Source organism: Rutidosis leptorrhynchoides, chromosome 3 (genome assembly GCF_046630445.1).
Source record: "Rutidosis leptorrhynchoides isolate AG116_Rl617_1_P2 chromosome 3, CSIRO_AGI_Rlap_v1, whole genome shotgun sequence".
Classification (NCBI taxonomy): Eukaryota; Viridiplantae; Streptophyta; class Magnoliopsida; order Asterales; family Asteraceae; genus Rutidosis; species Rutidosis leptorrhynchoides.
The window spans coordinates 686,100,904-686,127,612 of NC_092335.1; the positions used below are offsets into that span (position 1 = coordinate 686,100,904).

A 26,709-nucleotide genomic window follows, 5' to 3' on the forward strand; every position below is an offset into this window, starting at 1 on the left:
CGTAACATAATGATAATATGACTTCAATCTAAATTATATCCATATTTATATTATAATTATTATTATTATTATTATTATTATCAATATCATTAATTTTATGATTATGAGCATAATTACTATAAGATTTCATGACGGGATTCTGCCCAAGTGTCCCAAAATTTATGTCATGAATGAGATAGAATTTAAGAAATTATGAGTTATAGCTATGGAGGTTATGGGTATGGATCGTGGGTTTTGCTCGTGAGACAAACTAGTATTTATTATCTCTGTGACGTGTATATACCTTCCCTGCAATATTGAATCTCAATATTGATACGTGAGCACTCAAAACTTAACTTTTATTTACTTTTAATGTGTCCCTGACTAGTGCTCGAGAATTTAGGATCAAGCTTGTTTATTTATCTATTCTTGTCAAAATATACATCAGGATAGAATCTGAATTTGCTACTCATGCGGTGAAGATAAGATATATGAATTATATGTTTTTGGAAAGGTGGCGAAAAACTATAAACTTTTCATTTAGATGTCGAATGAATTCGACGGGCGGATTTGAAGATATAGTCAATTGAACTTTTGTACAAATTGTTAAAAATGAATATTTTTATTTTTACGTCGTTAAAATCATCATTTTTATTATATCGTTAATGTTATTATGACTTTTATTATTAAAAACTAATATATTTTTTCAACAAATGTAAAATTTTTATTGTTATTATTAAAACTATTAATTGATATTTTTTTAAAATATTATTATTATTATCATTAAGATTATTATTATTATGATTATTTATGTTAATAACTAAAAACAATTAATATTTTTGTCAAAAATTATCAAACTATTATTTTGATTATTATAAATAATAAAATTATTAATTTATCATTTCTATTATTATTATTAATATTATATTATTAATTAAATTATCAATTTATTAATAAAATTTATTATAAAGGGAAATATTACTATAAAATATTGATTTATTATTTTAAAACGTTTTTGTATATAAAATATTATTTATTAACAAGTAAGTTATATTGTTATTTACTATAAAGGAAATTTTGTTAAAAATTTAAAATATGAAATGACAATATCTATTTATGTATAATTTTTTGGAAATCATTTTGTGTCAAATGAATTTCTGTTAACTTTTACAAATTAGTCTCGAGCATTAGGATTGAGGTACACTGTAATTTGATTTTATTTATTAATTAGATATTAATCAATATATAAATATATAATTAATTAGGTTCGTGAATCGAAGGCCAACCTTATAAGTGTTCAACGGTGTTATATGTATTTTGCTACAAAATACATTAGGTGAGTATATAGTCCCACTTTTAAACTCTAAATATTTCGGGATGAGAATACATGTATTTTATGTTTTACGTTATGGACACAAGTAACTGAAAAATATATTCTACGTTGAGTTGTACCACTGGCATACTTCCCTGTAGCTTGGTAACTGTTATTTACAGCGGTATTGTAAACGCGAATCCTGTTGATAGATCTATCGGGCCTGACAACCCCAACCGGACTGGACGACCAGTATTCAACGGTTGCACAGTACTTCGTTTCGTGACTACACATGGTACAGTGTAGTAAGATTTCATATTAAAGGGAATATGCGACGTGATTAATTGTTAAGTATGGTTACCAAGTGCTCAACCACTTAGAATATTTTTATTAAAATGTTTACATATGAAATCTTGTGGTCCATAGTTATAACGCTGCTAGCAACAAACCTATATATCTCACCAACTTTATGTTGACCTTTTAAAACATGTTATTCTCAGGTACGAATTAAGTCTTCCGCTGTGCATTTGCTCAATTTAAGGACATTACTTGGAGTCGACCATCGCAATGGGACCAAATGTTGAAGATATCGTCCGGATGGATAAGGACGGGTCTTTACACATCTTAACACCTCGATGCATCACTCATTATTTTTATGGAGTGGTGCCTTAACACCTCGACACTACACTCCTAGGTGGCATCTTAACACCTCGATGCTACACCCGAGTGGCATCTTAACACCTTGATGCTACACTCTTCACGTGAAACGTGGTGTCTTAACACCTCGACACTACACCTTTCACGCTACAACAAATAGATACATTATATACATACGCATATAATTATTCCACTCACCTCAAAGTCTTGTGAAAAGATACCCGAGCTTGCAAGACCTCAAAGTAACGTACCTATCATATAATACACATCATCAAACGCAAACTCACGTCGGTCAACCAAACCCTTTTCACCATTCTAAGCCATTTTGACCCAAGGTGCAATTTCAACCCATTTGCACCCTTAACCCTAAATTGGGTCAACACACACCAAAACCCTAATCTTTCGTCAAGATGGGTTTAAAACACATTTAGGTCGCAAGGCTAACTCGTTTTCATACTTGCTAGGCCACTTAGGTCATTAAAGACTCATTTGACCCATTTCAAGGTCAACACACCCATTTGGGTCATCCATACCCAATAACACCCATTTACATATTATTAAAGTGTTCTAGCAACTAACTAACCAAATTTAAGACTCAAAAGTCCAATTAACACATTCAAACCCTAGGTTAGTCATCAATGAGCCTTCATAACCCATATTCACCCAAAATCCCCAAAATACTAACAAAATGGGTCTTTGGTTCATCACTAGCCCAAACCCTAACCCTTAAAGCAATTAAAGTAAGAAATCGGGTTTTATAACTTACCAACACAATCACCACGTAGCTATCGACTAGATGAACGACTTTATAACTTGCACCAAGACCCGATTCAACCTCTTTCACCCTTTAATGGAGCTTTCTCTCTCAAGGATTGCACTCTCTCTCTAGAGTTTAATTGGAGAAGATAAGGTTGTTGGGAATGGAGTGAATGAAGCTCCAAAACTGATCCAAGGCATTAAATTCGGGCTACAATGTGTTTTGACCAAAATGCCCTCAAAATATCTATTTTAAAAGAAGAGGAGAATCTGTCGCAGATAGATGGCGCGGCGCACCACCAGGCCGCGCGGCGCGCGACACCTCCAGTTCAGCTTCTTTCTTGCTTTTAAATATATAACCAAAACCCCGTTTCAAGTATCGAACATTACACTTATATACACTACAAATATTCGGGTCTTACAACTCTCCCCCACTTATTCGGATTGCGTCCTCGCAATCCAAGCCGCATGACACGAGGGAAGATAAACTAACACGAACCTTTCTGGAATCTTCCCTCTAATTGTTTAAAGTTCTCCATATCTCCAACATTACCTGCTACTGTTATTACAGCATTTGCAGTATTACATAAGAGTTGTTCAGTTAGTGCATCAACCTAATTTAAGCAACTAATTACATAATTTACAACAAAAGATAAATGTTTTTTAGTTGCTACACTGTAGTGAACCAAAAAATGTTGTCGCTTCTTGTTTCTGACCTGGTCGTTTCTTCTTTTTCGATGGTTCTCGTTCATTGATGTCTGTTGCAATAGCATATGTGTTAATATGTGGCATATGTTTTTAGTCAAATTTTTGTTCTTGGTCGGTTATTACCAGGTTCGTTGAATGGTGCGCGCTTTGCGTTGGTGTCAAGCGTTCTGTCGGTGCTTTACTGGTTTCTTCCTCTGTCCGTTCATCAAGTGGAGTTTTGATGGTTTCCTTAGCTACATAAGTTACATGTAATTTTTAGTTTGATTTCAGTTAATACAGATCAAGTTAAATGTCGATAAAAGGATATTAAATTCAATTCATGAGGTCAGATAAAAATTCATAGGTTTACTACATAACGGGCATTAGTTTTTATAATGTAATATTTGTTATCTGATTTAGTTGATTTGGTAGTTGTGGGTGTCTTTGTTGTTCATTGAATTTCAGGAGGACATGGCGCATGAGCAATCCGTGGTCAAAACGAACAGCAAATGCAGACTAAACATTTAAAAATACCACCACCAACTTAATACAACGAAATTTGAGTTTGAGTAATTATGATAACATTGAACATATATATATGTAAAAAATTTAGTAAGAACCGTAGGGTTCAAACCTGAATTTTTTTTGGATGTTGATGATTTAGCAAGTTTAAGTACTTAACAATTGTTTTCTTGATAAAGTACAGATGGACTTATAAAGTGTTTACTACAAGAGCATGTTGCTTTTTAACAAAAGGTAGTTTGTTCGTATTTATTTTGTTAATTTGTAGGATACAATTGACTTATGACATTATTTCTATTTACCTTGGTTGCAGTTGAAGTTTTATTCAGCTGATGCCGTAATTTTTTGTGGTAAGATAGATGCAGAGTTGGATGAAGTACCGTACCTGCTTGGATTTCTGATCCTGCAGTTAACATAGGTTGTATGAGTTACTGCTGAATTGTGATATAGGAATGTGGATGCGGGTTCATACGTAATACTTATACTTATGCCTAATTATAAGTCATAGAATATTCAATCATATATTTTCACGATTTAATTAACTTCATCCTTTATGACACAATTTTTTTCAGCAACTTTACAATAAATTTCGGGTCCAACAAAATCTGATTTATCCTATTAGGACATGACCATTGGAAAGTTGACTCTCCCACCTTTCTATGGATAACTTATTTATCAAAAATAGTTAAAGAGTTTACAGTTATAGTCTTATGAAGAAACGACGTTGGAAAAACCAAAGATCACATACAAAACTACAGACGGAACTTGGGTATATATATATATATATATATATATATATATATATATATATATAGTGGTAGAATCAAGAGGGAAGTAACCAAGCGGGGGAAGCAATTTTTTTTTTTTTTTTCGTTTTTTGAAAAAACTTTGTTCACGAACATTATAGATGGGATGAAAATATGAACATTTAGTAGAGACACTTTGTGAAAAATGTTTTTATTTTGGCGGAAAAACGCTCGAAGAAGTAATATATAACAATTATCGTGCTTTTCGAGCGTATGTTGGAATTTTAGCTATTGGAGTTTAGATATTAGGGTTTATAGGGTTTAGATATTAGGGTTTAGAAATTTAGGGTTTAGGGTTTAGATTTAAGGTTTAGATTTAGAATTTAAATTGAGTTTTTAACACGAACGGTTTAGAGTTTAGGGTTTGGTGTTTTGGATTTATGAAATAAACCCAAAACACCAAACCCTAAACCCTAAACTCTAAATCGGGCTAAATTTTACTTCACAAAACATGAAAAAAAAAAAAAAAACGTTCATATTCTTCACGAACAATATTATCTTGAATGTTATTTTTGTCGATCGTTTTCCCGCCTAAATAATAACATTCATCACGAAGTCTCTCTTCTAAATGTTCATATTTTCGTGTGATCTTGATGCCGGAAAAAAAAATTCCAAAAAAAAAAACGAAATTTTTTTTTTTCGCTTCCCCCCGATTGGTTACTTCTACATTGATCCTGCCCCTATATATATATATATATATATATATATATATATATATATATATATATATATATATATATATATATATATATAACCAAAAAGGTTTTTGCTTATGTGACATTTTGTGATTAAATTGAACTAGTTAGGTGGTCCGCGTTTCGCTGCGGATTTTGAACGACCGCAAAACCAACATTCGTAAATACTTAATACTGAATTAGGCCATTTTGACCATTTTTGTCCCGTACTTGTTTTTGATTTCAACCTCAACCAAACTTCATAAAAAAAATTGCAAATTACTTTTATAAACGACAACCAACAAAAAAAGAAGTATTCATTAATGATAATAATGTATAAAACATATCTATTCTTATTAACATTAGTACAACTTTTTTGGAACATGTTAAAACCTTGGAGTAGCAGCAGCGGCATCAGAGGTGGCAGGCAGCAGCTGCAATCAAAGTCCTTGGTTAATGTAGCATATACTACTTGAGATGAATGAAGAATATTAACCTGTAAAAAAAAATTTGCAGACAAAATCGAAGTTTCAGACAACTTTTAACCCATTTGACATGTATCATTTCTAGTTAAATCTTTAAGTTTGGCTGACTGAACTTGTTAGCGACAAAGCATAATAACAAAACCCATTAGTATATAATTGGATGAATATTGTCACCTCTACTATGTGGGTACAGATTTACACTAATTTATAGGGTATCTGCAAATAGTTTATTTAGACGTTATGTTTATATCTAAGGTCAAATGCTGCAAAATTTATGTGGTTGTGAAAAATTAAGAAATTGATAAAGTGAACTCATTTATATTACCAACAAATAGCTACAGTGGCACAAGCTGAACACCATTTCCTTGCTTATAAAACTGAATTTTGGTAACCATCCTAACTTACCTTAGTGATAACCCAAGTGATCAGCAATGAACTAACAATAGGAGGCATCTGAACCTGTCACCATCAACTTTTCTACATCAATATTATTGTATCATAACTAATAAAATAGCTAATAAGAAGTAAGAGCTATTAATCATCAAAGAAACTATACAGGATTGATTCTCTTCAACAAAAACAACCTCGAATTTAATTGAGAAAGTGTTGTTGAAATTGGGTACCTTATAAAACCGAACACACCATGGACTATCAGTTGCCAACAAAAGCCAAGGAATCCAATGTCTTGAAAGCAAATCAAATATTAACGAATATCATTAAAATCATTTCGAAGAAAGACAGACGTTCACCAGTATCATTCTGTTGTAAACTCATAGATAGATCAAAGGATGAGTTGCTACGATCATATACAGTAAGACCTCACCGGTGTAACACCTGATCAGCAATAACATTATGGGTAGATGGTTGCTCTACCCAAAAAAATATGAAATTATAAAACATAGAAAACAAAGATATGGATACTCTTCCTCCAAATATACATCAGCCGAAATATTAAATCACAAATTAAAGCATACCATTATCATTAGAGGTCTCCCATCAATTATTAGAAACGAAAATAAGTTCCATAAATCTAAAACATAAAATAAAACAAATAGTTCCAATGTCAGAAGTAGACCAAGAAACTTTGTTCGTAAATTTCCTCTTTTTCTATGTCGTGATACACAAAACATTTTCCATTCTTTTAGTTTAACCTTTCAATCTCAAAAATCAAACATAGATTTTTAGTTATAGATTTAATATAAAAAAGAGATGTAAAAGAGAATGTAAACCTTAACCAAATTAACCTGCTTTTATCAATCACATGGGTTTAATGCCCCATAACATCCTTGGTTGAAATTCTTTTGCTATTGCTATGCAATAGCAGTCTGATAAGAACAACAAATTTGAACTTCAAGCGAAAGTCAACAAACAATGAGAACAAATAAAAAACACATTATAACTACCATATAAATCCAACCACTTAAACTTGTAAGTTTAAACAGTGGATAATTTGTACAAACAAAAATTACAACTCTAACTCACTTGACACTGCACTTGCTAATCTAACATTCATCCAAACAAATTTTATCAACGAAACTAACAGTATAACAAACCTTCAATAAACTGCAAGCAAGAGAACCACGACAAAAAACAATCTGCAACATGAACAACAAACACTTAAACAAAAATTAATCAGACATCAAATAAATTACACACATAAACACCAACAAATCAGCTTATTTATCCTCAAGTCATAGATGCTTCAACAAAAAACAAAAAAAAAAAAAAAAAAACAAATTAAATATATAAGAACCGTCATTTAAAAAAAAAAAAAAAACACAAAATTAAGCTTAATAAAACATGCTATTAGCGCTTGAGTAAATCAAACTTATATGACTGAATTTAAGCCCCTTTATAAGAAACCCCAAAACCGTCAATCGTAAAAGTTTTCCCCCAAAGTTTAAGACATATAAGATTAAATCCATACGATGAAAAGTATAATTAAAAATAAAAACCACCTTCAATAATGATTGGAATCGCAAGAAACACAAAGGAAGAATTAAGATTGTGTGTGGCAGTGGAGTAGATGCGATGGTGTAGGCGTCTTTGTTGGCGTCGGAGTCGTTGGTTACCATTGGCGATGATTGTGATTAATTTGGGAGGATGGAGAAGCGAGGACGATGGTGGTGATTCAGAAACTGAGGAGCCATGAATAGGAAGAAGAAGAAGAAGGAGGAGGGTGCAGAAGATTTGAGAAGATTGGCGATGTTTATGATTAATTTAGGAGGATAGAGGGGCGATGACGATGGTGGTGATTCAACTATGAAGAGGCATGGATAGAAAGAAGAAGAAGAAGATGGGTGTAGAAGATTTGAGAAGTAATTGGTTAGGAGGGAGTGTCGGGTCGGGTGGATCCATGAGAGTAAAACGGTTTTAACAGTGGGTATTGGGGGTTTGGACCGGGTAAGGGGAAGATTTGGGTATTAAGATTAGTTACCGCAAGGTATTGACCAATCAAATTTTGACACTATTTACCACAATTTATATATATATAAATTAATTATTCATTATATATATATATATATATATATATATATATATATATATATATATATATATATATATATATATATATATATATATATTTTGACATCATTTACCACAATTTATATATATATAAATTAATTATTCATTATATATATATATATATATATATATATATATATATATATATATATATATATATTATATAAAATAAATATTACCCCATAAATATCTAACACATAAATAGATAAGATATACTAAGATATATACGTTTACCCTCTAATTGTGCTGTCAAGTTTTGGTGTTTTAAAATGATTTTTAGAGGTATTTTAATTAAAGGATCCATTTCAAATTATTTTGAAGGAAGAGATGCATATGTTAACCCATTTGAATAATTATGAGGATTTGAAGTTTCCAACACATTTAGAATTATGTGAGATCGACATGAATGGCTTGGAGTACGTAACTCTTTCTCCCGTAAACTTCCTAATCTTTCAGTCACATTTCATTACCGTCACCAAATTAAAAATACCCCCGAAACATTATAATATCCAAATAAAAATAAGGAACTCGATCGATATAGGAAGTCAACTTTTTTTTTTCCAACTATTGTTGTAGTTGTAGTCGTCTTTAAAGGATAAATGATTTTGGGCATGAACAATTAAAAATATAAACATAGTAGCTTTTAATTACTAAGATATTAAATTTAATAAATAATATTACGTAGTATATAACTTATATATAAATAATTACAAAGATATTAATGGAGAGAAATAAAAAAAATTGTAGCAGTTAAATTACTAACACCACTCAAAACTACTTTTAAAATTTGTCAACACCACGGACTGTTAAACTTAAAAGAATAATTGTATGAAAAAATCGTAATGCACGGGCTCCATACACCAACTATTTTATAAAGTGTTAGCAATTTAATAATTTATTATTATTTTATTGAAAATATTAGCTCTAAAAAATACTTCGTAATTGTTTGATAAACTCAATTGATTTTGCACGCGCCCGTGCAGCGCACGGACTCTAAAACCTAGTGTGTATATATATATATATATATATATATATATATATATATATATATATATATATATATAGAAACACTTTTTTGGGAGGAAGTAAAATTTATATTTTAATTTTTTCGTTTTCTTAGAATTTTTTTTTTCCAACATTAAAAGCACACGAAAACAAAATATGAACATTTATAAAAGATACTTTGTAATGAATGTTATTATTTTGGCGGAAAAACACTCGAAGAAAATACTGATACGATGCATCATGTGTAATGTTATTCTTCGAGATTTTTTTTCTATCATATGTGAAGCTTTTTTCAAGATTTAGCACGATTTAGAGTTTAGAATTTTGGGCTTAGAGTTTAGGGTTTAGTCCCTAAACCCAAAATCCTAAATCGTTCGTGTTAAAGATGTAAGGATCGATAGCCCAAACACAATGTCCTGCAATATAAGCTCAAAAGTCCATCCTTTTCTAAAACCAATTGGTGATAGAGGGACTTCCCCTTAGACTTATATACATACATTTGTTTTATCCCATGACCGATGTGAGACTTTGGTTTGCACCCTTACAAACCTCCACTCAAACCTAAGTCCATCTAGGCCTACCCTCCAACGATAGTCCGGATCCAACCTTTACCGCCGCCAACTCGGAACTCTCAACCTGGAAGAAGGAACAAGGAGATTTCGATACAAGGCTTCCAGGATCAACTCATCGTGCCAGGGTCCCCTCGAACGATAGCTGTGTCCACTCATCGCTGCTTACAACCGAGGGTGCGCCACGTCGCTGCGTGGCTCAGGGGTGCGCCTACTGCGCCATCCACCACATCGGGGCTATGGCCCAGCTCTGATACCATTTGTAAGGATCGATAGCCCAAACACAATGTCCTGCATTTAAGCCCAATAGTCCATCCTTTTCTAAAACCAATTGGTGATAGAGAGACTTCTCCTTAGACTTATATACATACATTTGTTTTATCCCATGACCGATGTGAACTCTGGTTTGCACCCTTACAAAAGATCAATCTAAACTCTAATTTCTAAACCCTAATTTCTAAACCATAATTTTTAACCCCTAATTTCTAAACCCTAATTTATAAACCTTAAAAAAAAATTCAAAAGCAAAACATTCATTGGAATGAATGTTATCATTTATTTCTTCGAGCATTATCCCGCCAAAATAATAACAATTATCACAAAGAGCCGTTTTAAAATATTCATATTTTCAAGTGATTTTAATGATTGGAAAAAAAATTCAAAAAAAAAAAAAAAAAATTACTTCCCCCACTCTCTCCCAAAAAAGAGTTTCCCTCTTGATTAAAACAATATATATATAGTGGTAAGATCATGGAGGAAATAACCAACCGGGAGGAAACCGAGGGAAGCAATTTTTTTTTTCGTTTTTTGAAAAAACTTTGTTCACGAACATTATAGATTGGATGAAAATATGAACATTTAATAAAGACACTTTGTGATAAATATTTTTATTTTGACGGAAAAACGCTCGACAAAAATAACATTCAAGATAATATTGATCGTGAAGAATATTAACGTTTTTTTAAATTCAAAAAAAGGAAATTCAAACAAAAAAAAGGGGTGAGCGAACAAAAATGAAAGTTGGTCGAACAAAACATTGTAGAACATGATTTTCATGAATCTTAAAATTTTGTTCGGTTACATTTTTTTTTTCGAATTACAAACATGTAGAACATACAATTTTTCGAATTTCCTTTTCTGTTCTACAAATTTCTGTTCGAATCTACAATTTTTTTGTTCGAATTTGAAAAATGTTGAACGTAAAATTGTTCGAATTTCACCATTTTTGTTTGAATTTCACCATCTTTGTTCGAATTTCACCATTTTGTTCGCCCGGGCGAACAAAAATGAAAGTTGGTCGAACAAAAAATTGTAGAACATGATTTTCATGAATCTTAAATTTTTGTTCGGTTCTACACTTTTTTTGTTCAGTTCTACATTTTTTTGTTCGAATTACAAAAATGTAGAACATAAAATTGTTCGAATTTCACCTGTTCTACAAATTTTTGTTCGAATCTACAATTTTTTTTGTTCGAATTTGAAAAATGTAGAACATAAAACGGTTCGAATTTCACCATTTTGTTTGAATTTCACCATTTTTGTTCGAATTTCACCTTTTTGTTCGTCCGCCCTTTTTTTTCTAATTTCACCATTTTTGTTCGAATTTCACCTTTTTTGTTCGCTCGACCTTTATTTTCGCTCTAATCTGAAATTCTCAGGGTTTTGTTCGAAGTGTATTCGTGATGGGCTGCGTACACTAGAGTATAGAGTCGGATTACCGGTCCTTCTCGAGTCACCTGAAAAGGGAAAACCTTACAACTACTCATATGTTCCAAGTAAAACCAATAATGATAAACTAAAACAATTAGATCCAAAGAAAAAACATAAGGTGATAAAATAGAGACAAGAGTAAGCAAACAATCTATCACTGAGCAATCTATAAGTGATTGTTGCTACTCAACCAGTTAATATTTTAAAACATTAAATTAGATTCTATCATATCAAATCACATATATACACATAAATATTAGATATCAAATATTATTAAAAAATCATCGGTCATCACCACAAGAAGATGATATCATTTCTACTCGCATCCGATGCCTTGCCAATTTCTTCGAGTGTACCGGCCACAAACATTCACCAATTATATTCAGAGTGGAAATCATGACGAGTAAAAATTGAAAGATATATATAAACAGCCACCCTCCCTCAAATTCTTAACTTATAAGAGATCACTAGGTTAATACGTAAGTATATTTATGTTAAAATAAACCAACCTGGCGAGCAAACATAGTAGTCGTACCCATGTCTTTTCATTATCAAGCCTCTATATGGATGAGTGCCAACTATGTCTGTAAATGGAATTAAGGATATTATATAAACACCATGGGTACGCATGTACATGTTTCTGAAACATAAAAGTGTTAATTACCTCTTGGATCACTCCTTTTGCTCCAACCTTTTGGTAGCAGCTCGCAATTACCAATTGGGTAAGCCGCCATATGTAATACTTTCCTATATGTATGATCAAAAAAGTTATTATTAATATTATTATTTTGATATTTTATAGATAGATTGTGTACACTATTATTACTGATGATTGAGGTTTATTTTTAGAAAGACGAGTTAGGGAAGGCATGTAAGAAATAAGAAATTGAAATGTTTCGAATATCTTGACTAAACTCTTTAGAGCACATGTCCACTATTTGGTCAAAGTAAAGAAAGCTGAAAGAAATGAAATGGATGTCTCGTCAGAAGCGGTAAGTAATATCAATCTCACCTAATATGGCGTATATAAAGTTATAGTTTTTCTGATACTTTTTTATTTTAAGGAAAGCATCGAATAAATCAAAAGTTAAAAAACTGGTATATCGCTTAAGAGCACTTTAGATGTTCGATACAGAGTTGTGCTCCGCCCATTTGGAATCAAGATAAACACTCCAAAATGTGTGTGTATCACTAAGCCTGATATTGTGACTACCTTACACTCCAAGATAACACTCCAAAATAGTAATGAATCCTTACTTCAAATTACAGATTATTCGGGACTACCTTACACCATGACGACTATTAGGCCTGAGAAGATTGCATACAGACCCGGTGATTTTTCATATAAATCGGGTCATCGTAGATATAACATTGATAAATTAATCATCAAACAAAATTCGAATAAAACAGAGCGACTAATTGTAAACAACTTCTCAAAATACAGTAATAAGTTTCCGGTGATTGTAAATGTTACTATGGGAAAAATGACGTAGAAGTAACTCGTGCATCGTCTGATAATATCCTTTTCCACGATGAATTATATAAAGACTGGAAGGTTGTTGACCTAAAAGAAAGTGATGTCATTTGGAAGAAATTGATGGCGAAAGAAACTGATGAAATTTGGAAGATTGATGATCCGATTGAGGAAAAACTCATGCCTTGCTAGCACAGTTGGTGTCAACACTAGATTTTCAGATGTATCGAAACACTGTTGTGTTGTAAGAAACAAATGGGGAGAATCATGGGCAACGAATGACTACAACAGAATCTCATGTTGCAAGTTGCAGCTCTTCCGATATTCAACCGAGGAAAGGTAAAATGAAATTTGTAATTACCTTTCACAGGTTGAATATTGGAAGAGCTGCAACCTTACAGCATCTCGAATAAGAAATCGCTGTAGCTATCCCTGTCCCACGATTCTCACCAATTATTTCTTACAACACAAGGGTGTTTCGATATATCCGAAGATCTAGTGTCGACACCGACTACCAACAATTCATGAGTTTTTTCCTCAATCGAATCATTAACCGTCCAAATGTCATCAGTTTCTTACGCCATCAGTTACTTCCAAACGCTATCAATTTCTTCTGTCATCGGATCATCAACCTTCCAATTTTTACACAATTCATCTTCGAAAGGGACATTATCAGTCGCTGCACGAGCTACTTCTATGTCACTAAATATTCCCATAGTAACACTCGCAAGCACCGAAAACTTATTTTCGTATTTTTTTCGTATTTTGAGGAGAAGTTAACAAGTAGTCGTTTTATTTCATCCGATTTTTATTTGGCAATGAAACCATCAATGTTATACCTCCAACGACCCGACTTATATGACAAATCAGCAAGTCTGTATGCAATCTTCATAGGCCTAGTAGTCGTCATAGTAAAGGGGTAGTCCTATATGATTTGTAATCCGAAGTAAGGATTCAATAATATTTCAAATCTCCCATTATTATATGATTTACTATGAGTGTCCACAAGAGCCTGTGGTGACAAGATCAATTAACCTATTACTTTTCAGTCAATACAACATAGGCACCATATCAGCCTTAGCAATACATGAGCATATTGGGGAGAGATCTTGATTCCAAATGGGCGAGGCACAACTATGTATTGAACATTTAAAGTGTTCTAAGTGATATATCAGTTTTGCAACTTTTGATTTATACGATGCTTTTCCCTCGAATAAAAGAATATCAAAAAACTATAACTCCATGTACGCCATATTAGATCATGTTGACATTACCAACTGCTAGAGAGACAAGAGACGTCCATTTCTTTCTTCCAGTTTTCTTGACCTTTACCAAATAATGGAGATGTGCTCCAAAAAGTTTGGTCCAAGACAATTGAAACATTTCGATTTTTTTTTTTTTTACATGTCCTGAACTCCTTTATGTAAAAGTAGACTAATCATTAGTAACAATAATTAATAAACTACACAATCAATCTATAAAATACCAAAAGTAATAATAATAATAATAATAACTTTTGTTATCATGCATACACGAAAGCACTAGGAGGTCTCTTCAGCTTGTAAGGATCGTCTTTCATATCTACAAATTTAATTCAATTCATCAATCAAATGGAGCTAATTACACATAGAACTTAAAAGTATGCTTAGTGACAACGGAACATAAGACAATCATGCTAACACTTCCCTGAAGAAGAAAAAAAAGTTTTATACAGCCATACACTAACAATGGATGGTAAAACTAAACGTAAAAATGTCAAATATCTATGCCGACATTACAATTGTTGATATTCTATTGCCACAGACTAACTACCAGTGCACATGTAATGTTGTAGATTGTTGCGGTCTGCACTAATGTAGAGTTTGCCATGATAAAACATAAAACGTGTTATAATGTTTAGATTAATCATGTCTACAGAATTCAGATGAACCGGGGTTTGTTAGAGTTCAAGTTCATTTTCATACATGATTATCTCGTAATCCTAACAAAACACTAGAGATATAAGGCTATCCAAATATCAAAAGCACAAAAAAAAAAAAAAAAAAAAAATGATAGTCATTTAATATCAAGCAAACACATGTTATACCAATTCAATAAAACAACCAAAAGGAAAGAAGTTTACATAACTTAAAAACTTCGAGAGCAAAAGTTAGGCATTTAGCAAATCAGTTCATTCCTTTCGGGTAGTCGTGAAACTCTATTTACACCCTTCCCGTAATACCAATATCGACCTTACTTCTAATCTAGGACTGTAGTTATGCCAAAAATCCCATATCTTCATACATGTACAGAGTGTACATATACAAAGAGTAAGAAATTCTTACATGCATCATATAAATTCAATTGAATTTATATTATGGCTTTATAGGTATCACATGCCATTCATGCACTCATAATTATTGATTATAAGGAGAGATGGGAGAGAGAATAGGTCTAGAGAGGAAGAGTTTGCAACGGCGCTGGAGGAGCTTCCTTCGATCAGCAGAAGAGGTACAATGGAACCTACAAAAAGACTCATTCAACAAGAGACAACGACAACGGGATTACTTCGTTCATCTTTTTCAACCAACCAGGATCGTGGGTAGTAAGAGACTTGTGGCTTTTATTCACAAAGTATAGGACCTGTTCGTGATGTTTTTATTCCACGAAAGAGATTACAAAATGGAAGGAAACTCGGGTTGCTTCGATATGAAGGAGTTGAGTCAAATTGAAGCATTTCTCGAGAAACTAAACTCAATTCAAGTTGATGGGTGTTGGCTTCGAGCTTTCAAGGCGTATGAAGGAACAAGATGGGGAAAATTGTGCAATTCCGAGACATAAAGGATCATTTGAACAACAAACATGTTCGAGGAGAGATTCAAATCTCCTATAAAGAACAATTGCTTTCGAGATGATAGAAGATTTTCTGATGTGGTCCGCAATAGAAGTGGCTATCAATCAAAACTTGAGAACAACAGCAACACAAAACACTTCAGGAAGAACATAGCACTAAGGAGATCTTTAGTAAAGTTATCATCTGAGAAGTAACCAATATCGAATTGCTAGACCATTTTGCTAGCCTATGCAAATCTTAAGGTATTAATCAGGTAGAGATTAAATGAAATGCCCATATTTTTGACGCATTTTTTTTCTTTTTCTTTTTTTGAAACTTGAAGCTGATCCTGAGATATTTTCGAGTCCCACACAATCAAATATAATCCCTTAGGCCAATACCAATGAAAGGTAGACTATTTCATCTTTCTATATATAGTTTATTCGTCAAAAAGGGAGTTAGGATTCAAAAGTTATGACTTTGCGAAAACCGTCTCCCAAAACAAAATATTGCAACTACTATGCTGACAACTGCTATTAACAGCACAAAATCAGCAACGACGTCCCATTTTCATACTCGTTTTATACCAGTTTAGACTCGACAAACCCAGACATATCCAATATTATTTTGAAGCTTGTCGGTACTACTTTTCAACTCAATAAGTAGATTATATTTAAACTCATCCTCTTTCAACTTACGAGTCCGCGAAGTAGGCTATTTTCTATTGAAAAATCAAAATCTAATACATCTGACTTGGGCTACCTAAATTAATAAGACTAGTCAAGAATAACATTTTAAAGTTGTTGGTAACTTCGGATTTCCAAAATCACAAGTATGGGTCACAAAAGACCGTTATGAGTACTAGGGATGGCAATGATCATCCGATCTGATGGATATTCACCCGATCCGATCCGTTTAAAGCGGATATGGATGATCTTAAATGGATATGGATACGGATATGGATAAAACTAAATGGGTATGGATTTGGATGAAATATTTCATCCATGGATATATTCATTTACACCCGAAATGCATATACAAATACAAAAATATAGATATATGCATATACAATAACTATTACAAATGTATTTATCATTACATACACATTTTGTTTGCAACCATATAAGAGCACCAGGAGTCGAGTAAAATTTTCGCCGTTAACCCAATTTAACGGTGGGGACGGTGGTGCCACCCACTCCCCGCCGGCGTTAAACCACCGTTAAAGGTGTTTAACGTTGGCCAGCGTTAGCTGGGTAACGGTGCTATTTTGATCCGTTTGTGATTTTTGGCCGTTGGAAAACGGTCAAAAACTATTTTTTTTTTTTTTTCAAATACTCTATAAATACTCTTCATTTTATCATCCTTTTTCACATCTTTTTCTCTCAATTTCACAACAAATAAACATATTTTTTTTTTCAAAAAATGTCTTCAACATCATCGTCTAGCGAAGAGTTTTTGATGCAAGTGCTCGATTTAATCAATAGCGAGGCGTTAGAAAGTGAAAATGAAGCGGAAAGTTCACACACACGTCGTTATATATAACGTGAACATGAAGCCGCACATGTACGTCTTATGACCGACTATTTTGTTGAAGGTTGCAAATACTCCGACGATAATTTTAGAAAGAGGTTTCGGATGCGGCGTCGCGTATTTCTCCGAATTATGAAAGATATTCTCAACTACCACAAAGATCCGCTACCGGAATACTTCAAGTATTTTCATTTACGAGTTGATGCGCGCGGCAAGTTGAGTATTAGTACATACTTAAAAATAACTGCCGCTCTACGACAATTAGCTTATGGTGATACACCCGATCTTTTTAACGAGTACTTGCAAATGTCGGCACGAACATCTCGTGAATCGCTAATGCACTTTTGTAAGTGTATTATTGATTTATATAAAGATGAATATATGCGAGAGCCTACCACGGAAAATATCAAACGATTGTATGAAGCTCACGAAGATGTTCACGGTTTACTGGGAAGCATAGATTGTATGCATTGGGCATGGGGAAGATGTCCCGTTGCATGGAAAGGTCAATTTACTCGAGGCGATCACAAAGTTCCAACTATTATGCTAGAAGCTGTAGCCTCATATGATAACTGGATTTGGCATGCTTTCTTTGGAGTTGCGGGTTCAAACAACGACTTAAACGTCTTGAACGCTAGTAATCTCTTCAACTCAATGCTTAATGAAGAAATAGAAGATATTCCTTTTACTGTAAATGGGGTTGAGTACAAAAGAGGATATTATCTAGCGAACGGTATATACCCCGGGTGGGCATCATTTGTTAAGGCATTTTCAAGTGCAAATGATGAAAAACGCAAGTACTTTTCGAAGAAACATGCAGCGGCACACAAGGATGTTGAGAGGACTTTTGGTATTTTACAGGGGCGTTGGCATATGCTACAACAACCAGCAAGGGCATATAGCATCAATGTAATGAAACAAATGATGTATACGTGCATTATCTTTACATAACATAATTGTTGAAGATAATGGTTTTGCTCTAACCGAAAATGATTGGGTTTACGAACCCGTTCATAATATGCAAACAACTTGGATCGAGAGGTGCGAAACTTACAGGAGGAGGACGAAAGAATTTCGAGATAGGGAAGTGCATGAGGGCCTACGATCGGATTTGGTTGAACATGTATGGGCTAATCGTGAGACTACGGAGTCGGAGTCGGATTAAGTATTGTGTTTTTTATTAAGTAATTTTTTTTTTTAATAAGTGTGTTTTATTTATTAAGTATTGTTTTTTTTTAATTAATGTAATTTTTTAATTAATGAAATTTAGTATTGCATTTGTTTTTATATTTTTAATATATAATTAAACTAAATAATATTATTAAAAGTATTAAAAAAATAATTAAATAATTATTTAACACTGAGATTTAACACTGAACCATTTCCCCTGTTTTGCCCTCGGTGTTAAATCCAGTGTTAAATTTAACACTGAGATTTAACACCGAACGACTCCATGTGCTCTAATGATTCATTACGAGGAATCATAAAATACTATAACATTTCTTAAATATTCAATGGATATCCATTAACCCGCTTAATCCACTGGATATGGATATGGATGGATGAACTGAATGTAAATGTAAATGGATATGAATATGGATGAACAAAAACTAAATGGATATGAATGTGGATATGGCGTCACCCGATCCATATCTAATCCATTGCCATGCCTAGTTATGACCCAAATAAACAATAAATTTACACTTCAACCAAAATATGCCCAAAACCATTTTCAAATCACCAAAACTTTCAATTTCGCTTAACTTGACATAGTGAGCATGTATAAATCATCAAATACTCAATTTGACACTATATGACCAAAGGGAGTCAAAGGGCCAAAACGCACGCACAAAACCCTTTTAACTATGTAACATTCACGGCTACTATTTCCTTTCTCAAGAACAACTCTAAACATGTTTGTATATATTTGTATTTTCAAATCATTATTTTGACGCGTATTCATATTATTTAGAACCAAACGGGTCGAATTACCCAAATTTCATTTTACACCATTTTCAACACTTTTGCATATGCCTAATCCATCAAACGGGTCAATAACCCATATAACCTCGTTTCACTTGACTAAATAATCAGTTCCATTGACTTTACACATTTGACCAAAACATGGGCGACCTACACAAATCAAGAATCAATTCGGTAATTTAAAAGAAACACTTGCGTACCTACATGGCAAGTACATTTCACATTTAGCCGATTTCCTTTTCCTTTTCTAGTTCAACTTTAACATTCAATAAGCTTGTACCTATAAAATATCAAAAAACATTCCACGGGTAAGCATAAAGCTTAGTGAGTAATATGGAAAGTTAAACAAGCGACATTCCAATATCATTTTCAATTAACATCAAAGTACCCGTAAACATGTCATACTCATAGCTAATGTAATTCATCAACATATTTGTTTAGCCACGCGCTATAACCATGTCATACTCATAGCTAATGTAATTGATCACTCTCTAATAATGATTGTTTAGCCTCGGCTAAAACAATCCTATCATCAATCATAATGGTTTGGCCTCAGCATATACAACCATTAGATAACTAGCCTCGGCTAGTAACATCAATATCAAGTGATAGACCGGAGTATCACAAACATTTCATCAAAACAAGTGACTAGCCTCGCGCTACAACATCATTTCATCATAAAAAGTAACTAGCCTCGCGCTACAACATCATTTCATCATAAAAAGTAACTAGCCTCGTGATAGCACGTCATTTTATCAAATAACAACAAGCATATAGGCATATAGCAACTTGGGTACTTATATTGCACAATGATAAAACAAGCAAAACAATTAATATGGAGAGTAATAACATCATATAATATAACTACACATGATTATATGAAATCTCTTGCACATATGCAATCCGAAATCATATAACCATATCACCCCATAAAATTCACCTTAACCTTTTATAAAGCAAGACATATCTTCTCGTGTTCCACGTACCTATCAATCAATACAATCGACACTTTTAACACATTATAATTATAATTAACTCTAAAGCTAATCAACACTCAAACTGGAGCAGTTTGACTTACAAAGTCAAACTGAAATCTCTACAAGTCAGTTTCATGACTTTCAATTACTTTATTCATCTAAGTCATGTATATTCTTCCTTTTAATCAAGATCAAAATATCATCAGGTATATATTAATACTAAACTTGACTTTTTTTCATTTAGCCTTTATTAAAGCTATATATAATTAGTTTTCACAATCTGGCTTGGGGTTTAATGCACACTTTATTTTCTTTAAAACAAGTTCTGATACTTCTCAAACAAAGCTAACATAATCAAAATAGAAAGCTGGAAACAATTTTGTACGGTAATAACATGTATAATAAATTCATAGACAAGCTTAATAACATGTATCAGCAACATAATAATACAGTAATAATAATAATAATAATCAGATATATAACCCCACCATAATTTAATAAAATAAAATAAAAATAGAAATAAAAAAGAGGTGGGAATGAAACTGTCCTGTAGTTATTTAATTTACCTTTGTTTTGGCTCATGAAATAGATGAAGAGCTCTTTTCCCTCTCCGTCTCCTAAATCACCAACGCACCGGCTTAGATCCGATGCATACCACCACCGCCGGCATCAAAAAATCAGGTACCTTTGGACCCATAATTACTTTAACAGCATCTGCAAGTTCTTCAACTCCTCTAAGCATTTAAGCCCTAGCATACACTCCAAATCTGATATCTTTAGCGGCCATAGTCTCGAGTACAATTAAACCTACTCCTAATCTGTTTTACATAAAAATGAACTTAACTTATCATGTATATAATTATACAGAAGCGGATAGATAAGAACGTGACTGAGGAAATAAATCAAACACCTGGTGGGTACTATTTTTTGCAACCCTGCAAATTAAACAAAAAAAATGGAGGTTGAGTAGATCAGTAAAATTGACAAATACCTGGGGTCAAGTATATGAAATAAGAGTTAGAAACATTAAAGAAAGAAAAAAATAGACATATTAGGTCAGTATTAATCAAGAATAAGAAAATGATATAACAGGGATGTTGTACCTGGCTGTAGAAGTAATTAAAATAGATACAGAAGAAGATTCTGGAAGATGGCGGCTGTTCTAGGGTTATAGGGCTTTTCAACAAATAACTATGATGGGTATGGAAAGGTTTTCGCGTAAAAAGACAAATTTGCCATAGATTTAGGGTGTGTTCGGACGAAAGGAGCTGGAGCTGGAGCTGGAGCTTATGAGCAGGAACTGGAGCTGGAGCTTGTTTTTGAAGCTGGTAGCTGGAGCTTATTATTTTTTATAAATGTTTGGTAAACTAGCTGGAGCTTATTTTTCAGTTCATAAGCTCTACTTTTTTTCATAAGCTACTACAAGTAGCTTCTTTTTTCAGAGCTTATGATTTTCATAAGCTCTACTTTTTTTTACTACCAAACGAAGCTTATTACTTAGAGCTTATTAAAATCATAAGCTCAAGCTCCCATAAGCTTCTATAAGCTCCAATAAGCTACACGCCAAACACACCCTTAACGAATTTTCTTAATAGTAGATTGATAGAGAGATACTGATTGCAATTATTCGTAATAAAAAAAAAAAGACAAAATTTCTTTGTTGAAAAGCCCTAGAAAAAAAAATTCACTTTTTGTCCGTTTTATCCCGTATTTTATTTTCTGCATTTTTCATCCTTGAAAGTATTTTAAAGTCTCAATTTCATCCTTCAACCTGACAAAGGTTAACTGAGTCCGTTAAAACTATGCACATGGATTATCCACGTAATCTTCAACTAATTATATTATATTATACCTATATAATTAAAGTCCCCCAAAAAATCGTAGTTTCAGTTCTACCGGATTGTCATTTTAAGTTTGCATTCACACTATAAACGATCCCTCAAATTCGACTCAAATTACAAAACAGCCTCTCAAGTTTACATTTTTTTCAGGTGTAGAAAGGGTAAATATATAATAATCTTATTAAAATAAAAGAAACTAATTTCACCCGAATTTTTAACGGGCTCTATCTTCTCGCTCGGTGTGAATTAAATTTTTTCGAGACCACCGTTCAACTCGAAAAAATCAGACGAACCCAACGGGACTAACTATACGCGAAACGGACATCGTTAAAAAAAATTGGTTAACGGGTCCTATATTCTCGCTCGGTGCGAGTTAAATTTTCCCGAGACCACCATTTAACTCGAAATAATTTTACGAACACAACGCGACTAACTATACGCGAAACGGACATCATTAAAAAACACTAAATATTTCGGCCTATATTACATACATATACATACACGTCCAACAAACAACTCAACCTACTAGATATATTAGGTACCAAACAACGTATATCCAAATTCGAATGCGCGTCGAATACAACCGCAGCAACGCGCGGTCGATTTTTTTTCTAGTTAAACTACAAAAATCATATTCAGCAAATTACATTCCACTTTCACCAATCGGTTTCTTAGAACGATCAGCTCTTGTATACAGAGATTATCAATCGTTTATGGCGATGTCACTTTCACTTTGTGATCATTGTGTTAGACTTGCTTCATATTAACCATCGTGATGTTGTAAGCTTGTTTACTTAATTTAGGGCCTTTTATCTCTCGCTCCAACATTTATCCCATCAAGCACAACAACAGTAACTTTATATATGCTTAAAATTTTGTACAACATGCTTCTACATTTGCACCATAAGTAACAACTACAAATTAAGCTCACGATTGGTTTCCCTTTCATCTTCTACTTCATTCTCCAACACATCTCATCAAAATACAAAGAGCAAAACTTTAATCAAATCAAAATTCAAAATTTATACATTATTACATGAGAAAATTTGATTTTCGCAGACTGATTTCTAATAGTACAAAAATAAGTGACATATTAAGACGTATATTATATGTTTCGTATTAATACATAACTAGCCTTTAAGAGCCCGTGCGTTGCACGGCAACTCTTAATCAAACCAACTGGAAACAGTGAGTTAAGTGATGCGGCTACAATATCCTCTCTTTTCTTGAGTTATAACCGGTAACACCTGAAATCTCAGCCAAACACTACAACCTTCTCCAAATGGTATGTCTATGCTATTAGGATTAAGAGCCCGTACGTTGCACGACGGGTGTAAAAAGTAGTTTTCATAATCATTACTATTTATTCAGCACTGAAACATTATAACCGAGATAGTCAAAGTTACCATGGAGTGATAGAGAGATCGTTTTCTGTGAAGCGATGCCGTACGGATATCCATGGCAGAGAATTACAGGCCGGCATATGGATGAAAAAATATTGCAATTATAATCCAATGAGCACCACTATGTAACCTACATTACATTTATCAAATAGACCACAACTTCACTAAAATATGAAGAAAATTTTAAAGCCACATAAAAGTTGATATTAATTCTTATGGATTGAAAGAGTAATTGTTTCAGCTTCTTTTAAAGTCATGTCCTACAGTTATACGCATGATAAATTTACACAATTAGTAATCAAGTATTTAAGTCAAAGAAAGTCAAAAATTGCATAAATGAAAACAAACACTGTAATCACCTTGTTATATTGCTTCTGCAGTGAGCTGTCATCATATTCGGAGCCCGATCATATAGCTTTTCCATTGCATTGCCAAAATGTGCCTGAATGTATAGTATTTGCATATAAATAACAGACACCTAAAAACTTACTCTCACAAACTAATAAATATGTTAAATAATAACCCTGATAACAATGATTGTAACTAAATTCGCAAACAGGTAGGCCTATTTGAAAACAACATACCTTCTCAATATAGGAGCGCACCAAGTTTTCAATGTCTTGCATAATGCTATATCAGACTGACCCTCTACAAAGATCACATATGATACTATATGAATTAATCAGATCCAACTTGCCTAAATCAAAAAATGCATGATGTTAACTCACCAACAGCAACTTTTGTCAGCCCAGGAAGATCAATCAGAGTTAACCACTGTCAAATATCAGAAATAAATTAGTAATTTTTTATGACCAGAGCAACAAAAAAAACATTAAGGGGTGAATAACATAAATGTACTAATAGCAGGTACATCAGCATAAGCTTCAGTATACTCTTAACTTGAAAAAAACTAATGACTCCATGTACATTTATAGCATTCAAATGGACTGTCAATGACCATAGCAGACCATTTTGAAACTATGCAGTCAATAAAGTGTGCATGTAAAGCTCACCTTAGTATTACACTTTTCACCAAACCACAGTTGTAGCATCGGAAAACAGCATCACACAGATCGACGGGTATTTTTAGTAGCTTTCTTTCCACATTTTTTGCACTCCGTGTGAATTGAGTAGTAGTCGGTTCTTGAAACCCAGGAGTAATCAGTAAAACTTGGACAGAAAATGTGAAAGTCGGCCAAAGTCAGTCAAACTTCGTGAAAAGTGAGAAACTCGGTCAAAGTCGTAAACATCATCGTAAGACTCCGGGCAAGTTGATTTTAAATTATTAATACATACATAATGTAGCAATCAAGTTAAGGTTATATTTCCTTGTAACATATAACCTGAAAAAATCAACATACATAAACATCTTATTGTAGTAGTACCTGAGCAGCAGTAGCATGAGTATGATAAGCTTCACATCCCTCCCCTATTTTTCCTTCACATTCTTTCACCCAAGCCTGTCCATTTCAAAAACATTCGATATGCCTAGATAAAAGTGGCAATCCTTTCTAATAACAACTAATAAATTCCAAATCGAAGGAACCGGGGAAGTAAATTAACCACCCTTATTAGTCCTTTCTCTTACCTTATTATACACATCAATATATTGATATCTTATTGTCTATAGGCTTTTAAAACGTATTTTTCCAAGCATACTACACTATTACACTATGTTTTATATATGCAACAACTTCTACTAATACTACTAATAGAACATATGTCAATATGCAACCACAGACTACCTATATACAATTGTATGCCAAAAACAAAATTCTATACCAATAAATTCAGCAACTAATTAGCATTTGTTCATACCCTGGATAGCCACCACAAATGCTTAAACCCGAACTTGTCTTCGCATTTAATAAGTCACTATTAGTCTCCATCTGTTCATCACCAACTGACATAGCTTTATCCGTATCACTTTCTTGAATAAAAATATCACTATCAACAACTCCATCTCCCATTAATCCGGTGCAATTTCCTTGAAGAACAGTGGTTCGGGTAAATTAAGTCATTTGGGTAAAATGAATATGATTTTCAAGAATAGAGCTCATGGAAATCGGATTGCCTAAACTAAAAGTAACCGAAACTGTAGAGTTCGCGATATTTATTTACTTCCAGCAACCAAAAACACAATCATGATTCAGTAATACATCGAGTAATTAAGTGAAGATTACATAATAGTGCAAGCTTACCCATTTACGAACAAAATATGCGAGTTCCGATTATATTTGATATCTAGAAATTAATAGCACCTGGGTTACAACAAACATGTATATTAGAATAATAAGTCAGCATTTTTTCTAAGTCCACATGATATTTATAGCATTTTCAATACTTAAAAACATATAGGAAGGTACATTGCTTAACACATTTGCCATATTATTAACTGATGTAATCCAAAAAACTCAATTATTTATACATTTCGTATATAATAGATACTTCAACGCAAGTAACCAACGCATTGTACAATGGCAATGTAGTATTAAAGTGATTAAGCAATCTAGCCTGAACCCATTATGAAGATCGTAATAAAGATAAGGAATCTTATAATTCCTCGGGCCGTCATAGAACAAATATGTCTTGATGGGTCAACATGACCTGACCTGACCCGACCCAACCCAACCCGTTTGGACTAATATTAATTACCACCTATTTAGCCCTGTTACACAACCCGTTATTGCAGCACTAAAACTGTTTCTTATTTCCAATAGGCTACAGATTTTTTGAGTATGAACAACTATTTTGTAATATTCTTTAAGCTATTTTAACAATAACAATCCTCAAAACCTTAGTCATTTCACAATCTCAGACATTCATGGCTATTTTAAGCAAGCAGCAACACAATCTATAGATGACCTACCTTACAACCAAATTTCAACATAGACAGGAGGTTTGATAATTACAACACAAACACATAGTTGTGATATTAACACATAAAACAAAATAAAATGCATTCAAGTAATTATTTAATCAGCAACCAAAACAATCAAGT

At 33.0% G+C, this 26,709-nt stretch overlaps 2 protein-coding genes across 11 annotated transcripts in view; one reads left to right on the forward strand and one right to left on the reverse strand.

The window, feature by feature from the left end:
* LOC139899469 (uncharacterized) overlaps window positions 1-12,443 on the reverse strand; it is a 32,463-nt gene extending 20,020 nt beyond the window's left edge. The window contains exons 1-9 of one of the 10 annotated variants that reach the window (XR_011777518.1): window positions 7,837-8,137; window positions 7,108-7,473; window positions 6,853-6,908; window positions 6,502-6,747; window positions 6,284-6,337; window positions 5,787-5,889; window positions 4,216-4,316; window positions 3,536-3,645; window positions 3,258-3,462 (exon numbers count right to left, since the gene is read on the reverse strand). Coding sequence is in view for 1 of the 10 variants with exons in the window: in XM_071882295.1 (XP_071738396.1) it covers window positions 3,571-3,645; window positions 4,216-4,316; window positions 5,787-5,889; window positions 6,284-6,331 (327 nt within the window). In the remaining 9 variants the exon portion in view is untranslated. The other 9 variants (XR_011777520.1, XR_011777519.1, XR_011777516.1 and 6 more) reach the window with 9 other exon arrangements.
* A 5,193-nt stretch (window positions 12,444-17,636) lies between these two features.
* On the forward strand, window positions 17,637-18,669 carry LOC139902699 (uncharacterized). The gene is made up of 2 exons (XM_071885303.1): window positions 17,637-18,354; window positions 18,470-18,669. Exons 1-2 carry the CDS (start codon window positions 17,637-17,639, stop codon window positions 18,667-18,669), a joined length of 918 nt encoding a protein of 305 aa, XP_071741404.1.
* Window positions 18,670-26,709: the final 8,040 nt, after the last annotated feature.

Excerpts from the sequence above, each read along its gene's own strand:
- LOC139902699 (XM_071885303.1), top strand. The coding sequence starts at position 17,637 with ATGAAAGATATTCTCAACTACCACAAAGATCCGCTACCGGAATACTTC. Across the intron at positions 18,355-18,469 it reads GGATGTTGAGAGGACTTTTG|ATAATGGTTTTGCTCTAACC; the intron begins GTATTTTACAGG and ends TAATTGTTGAAG.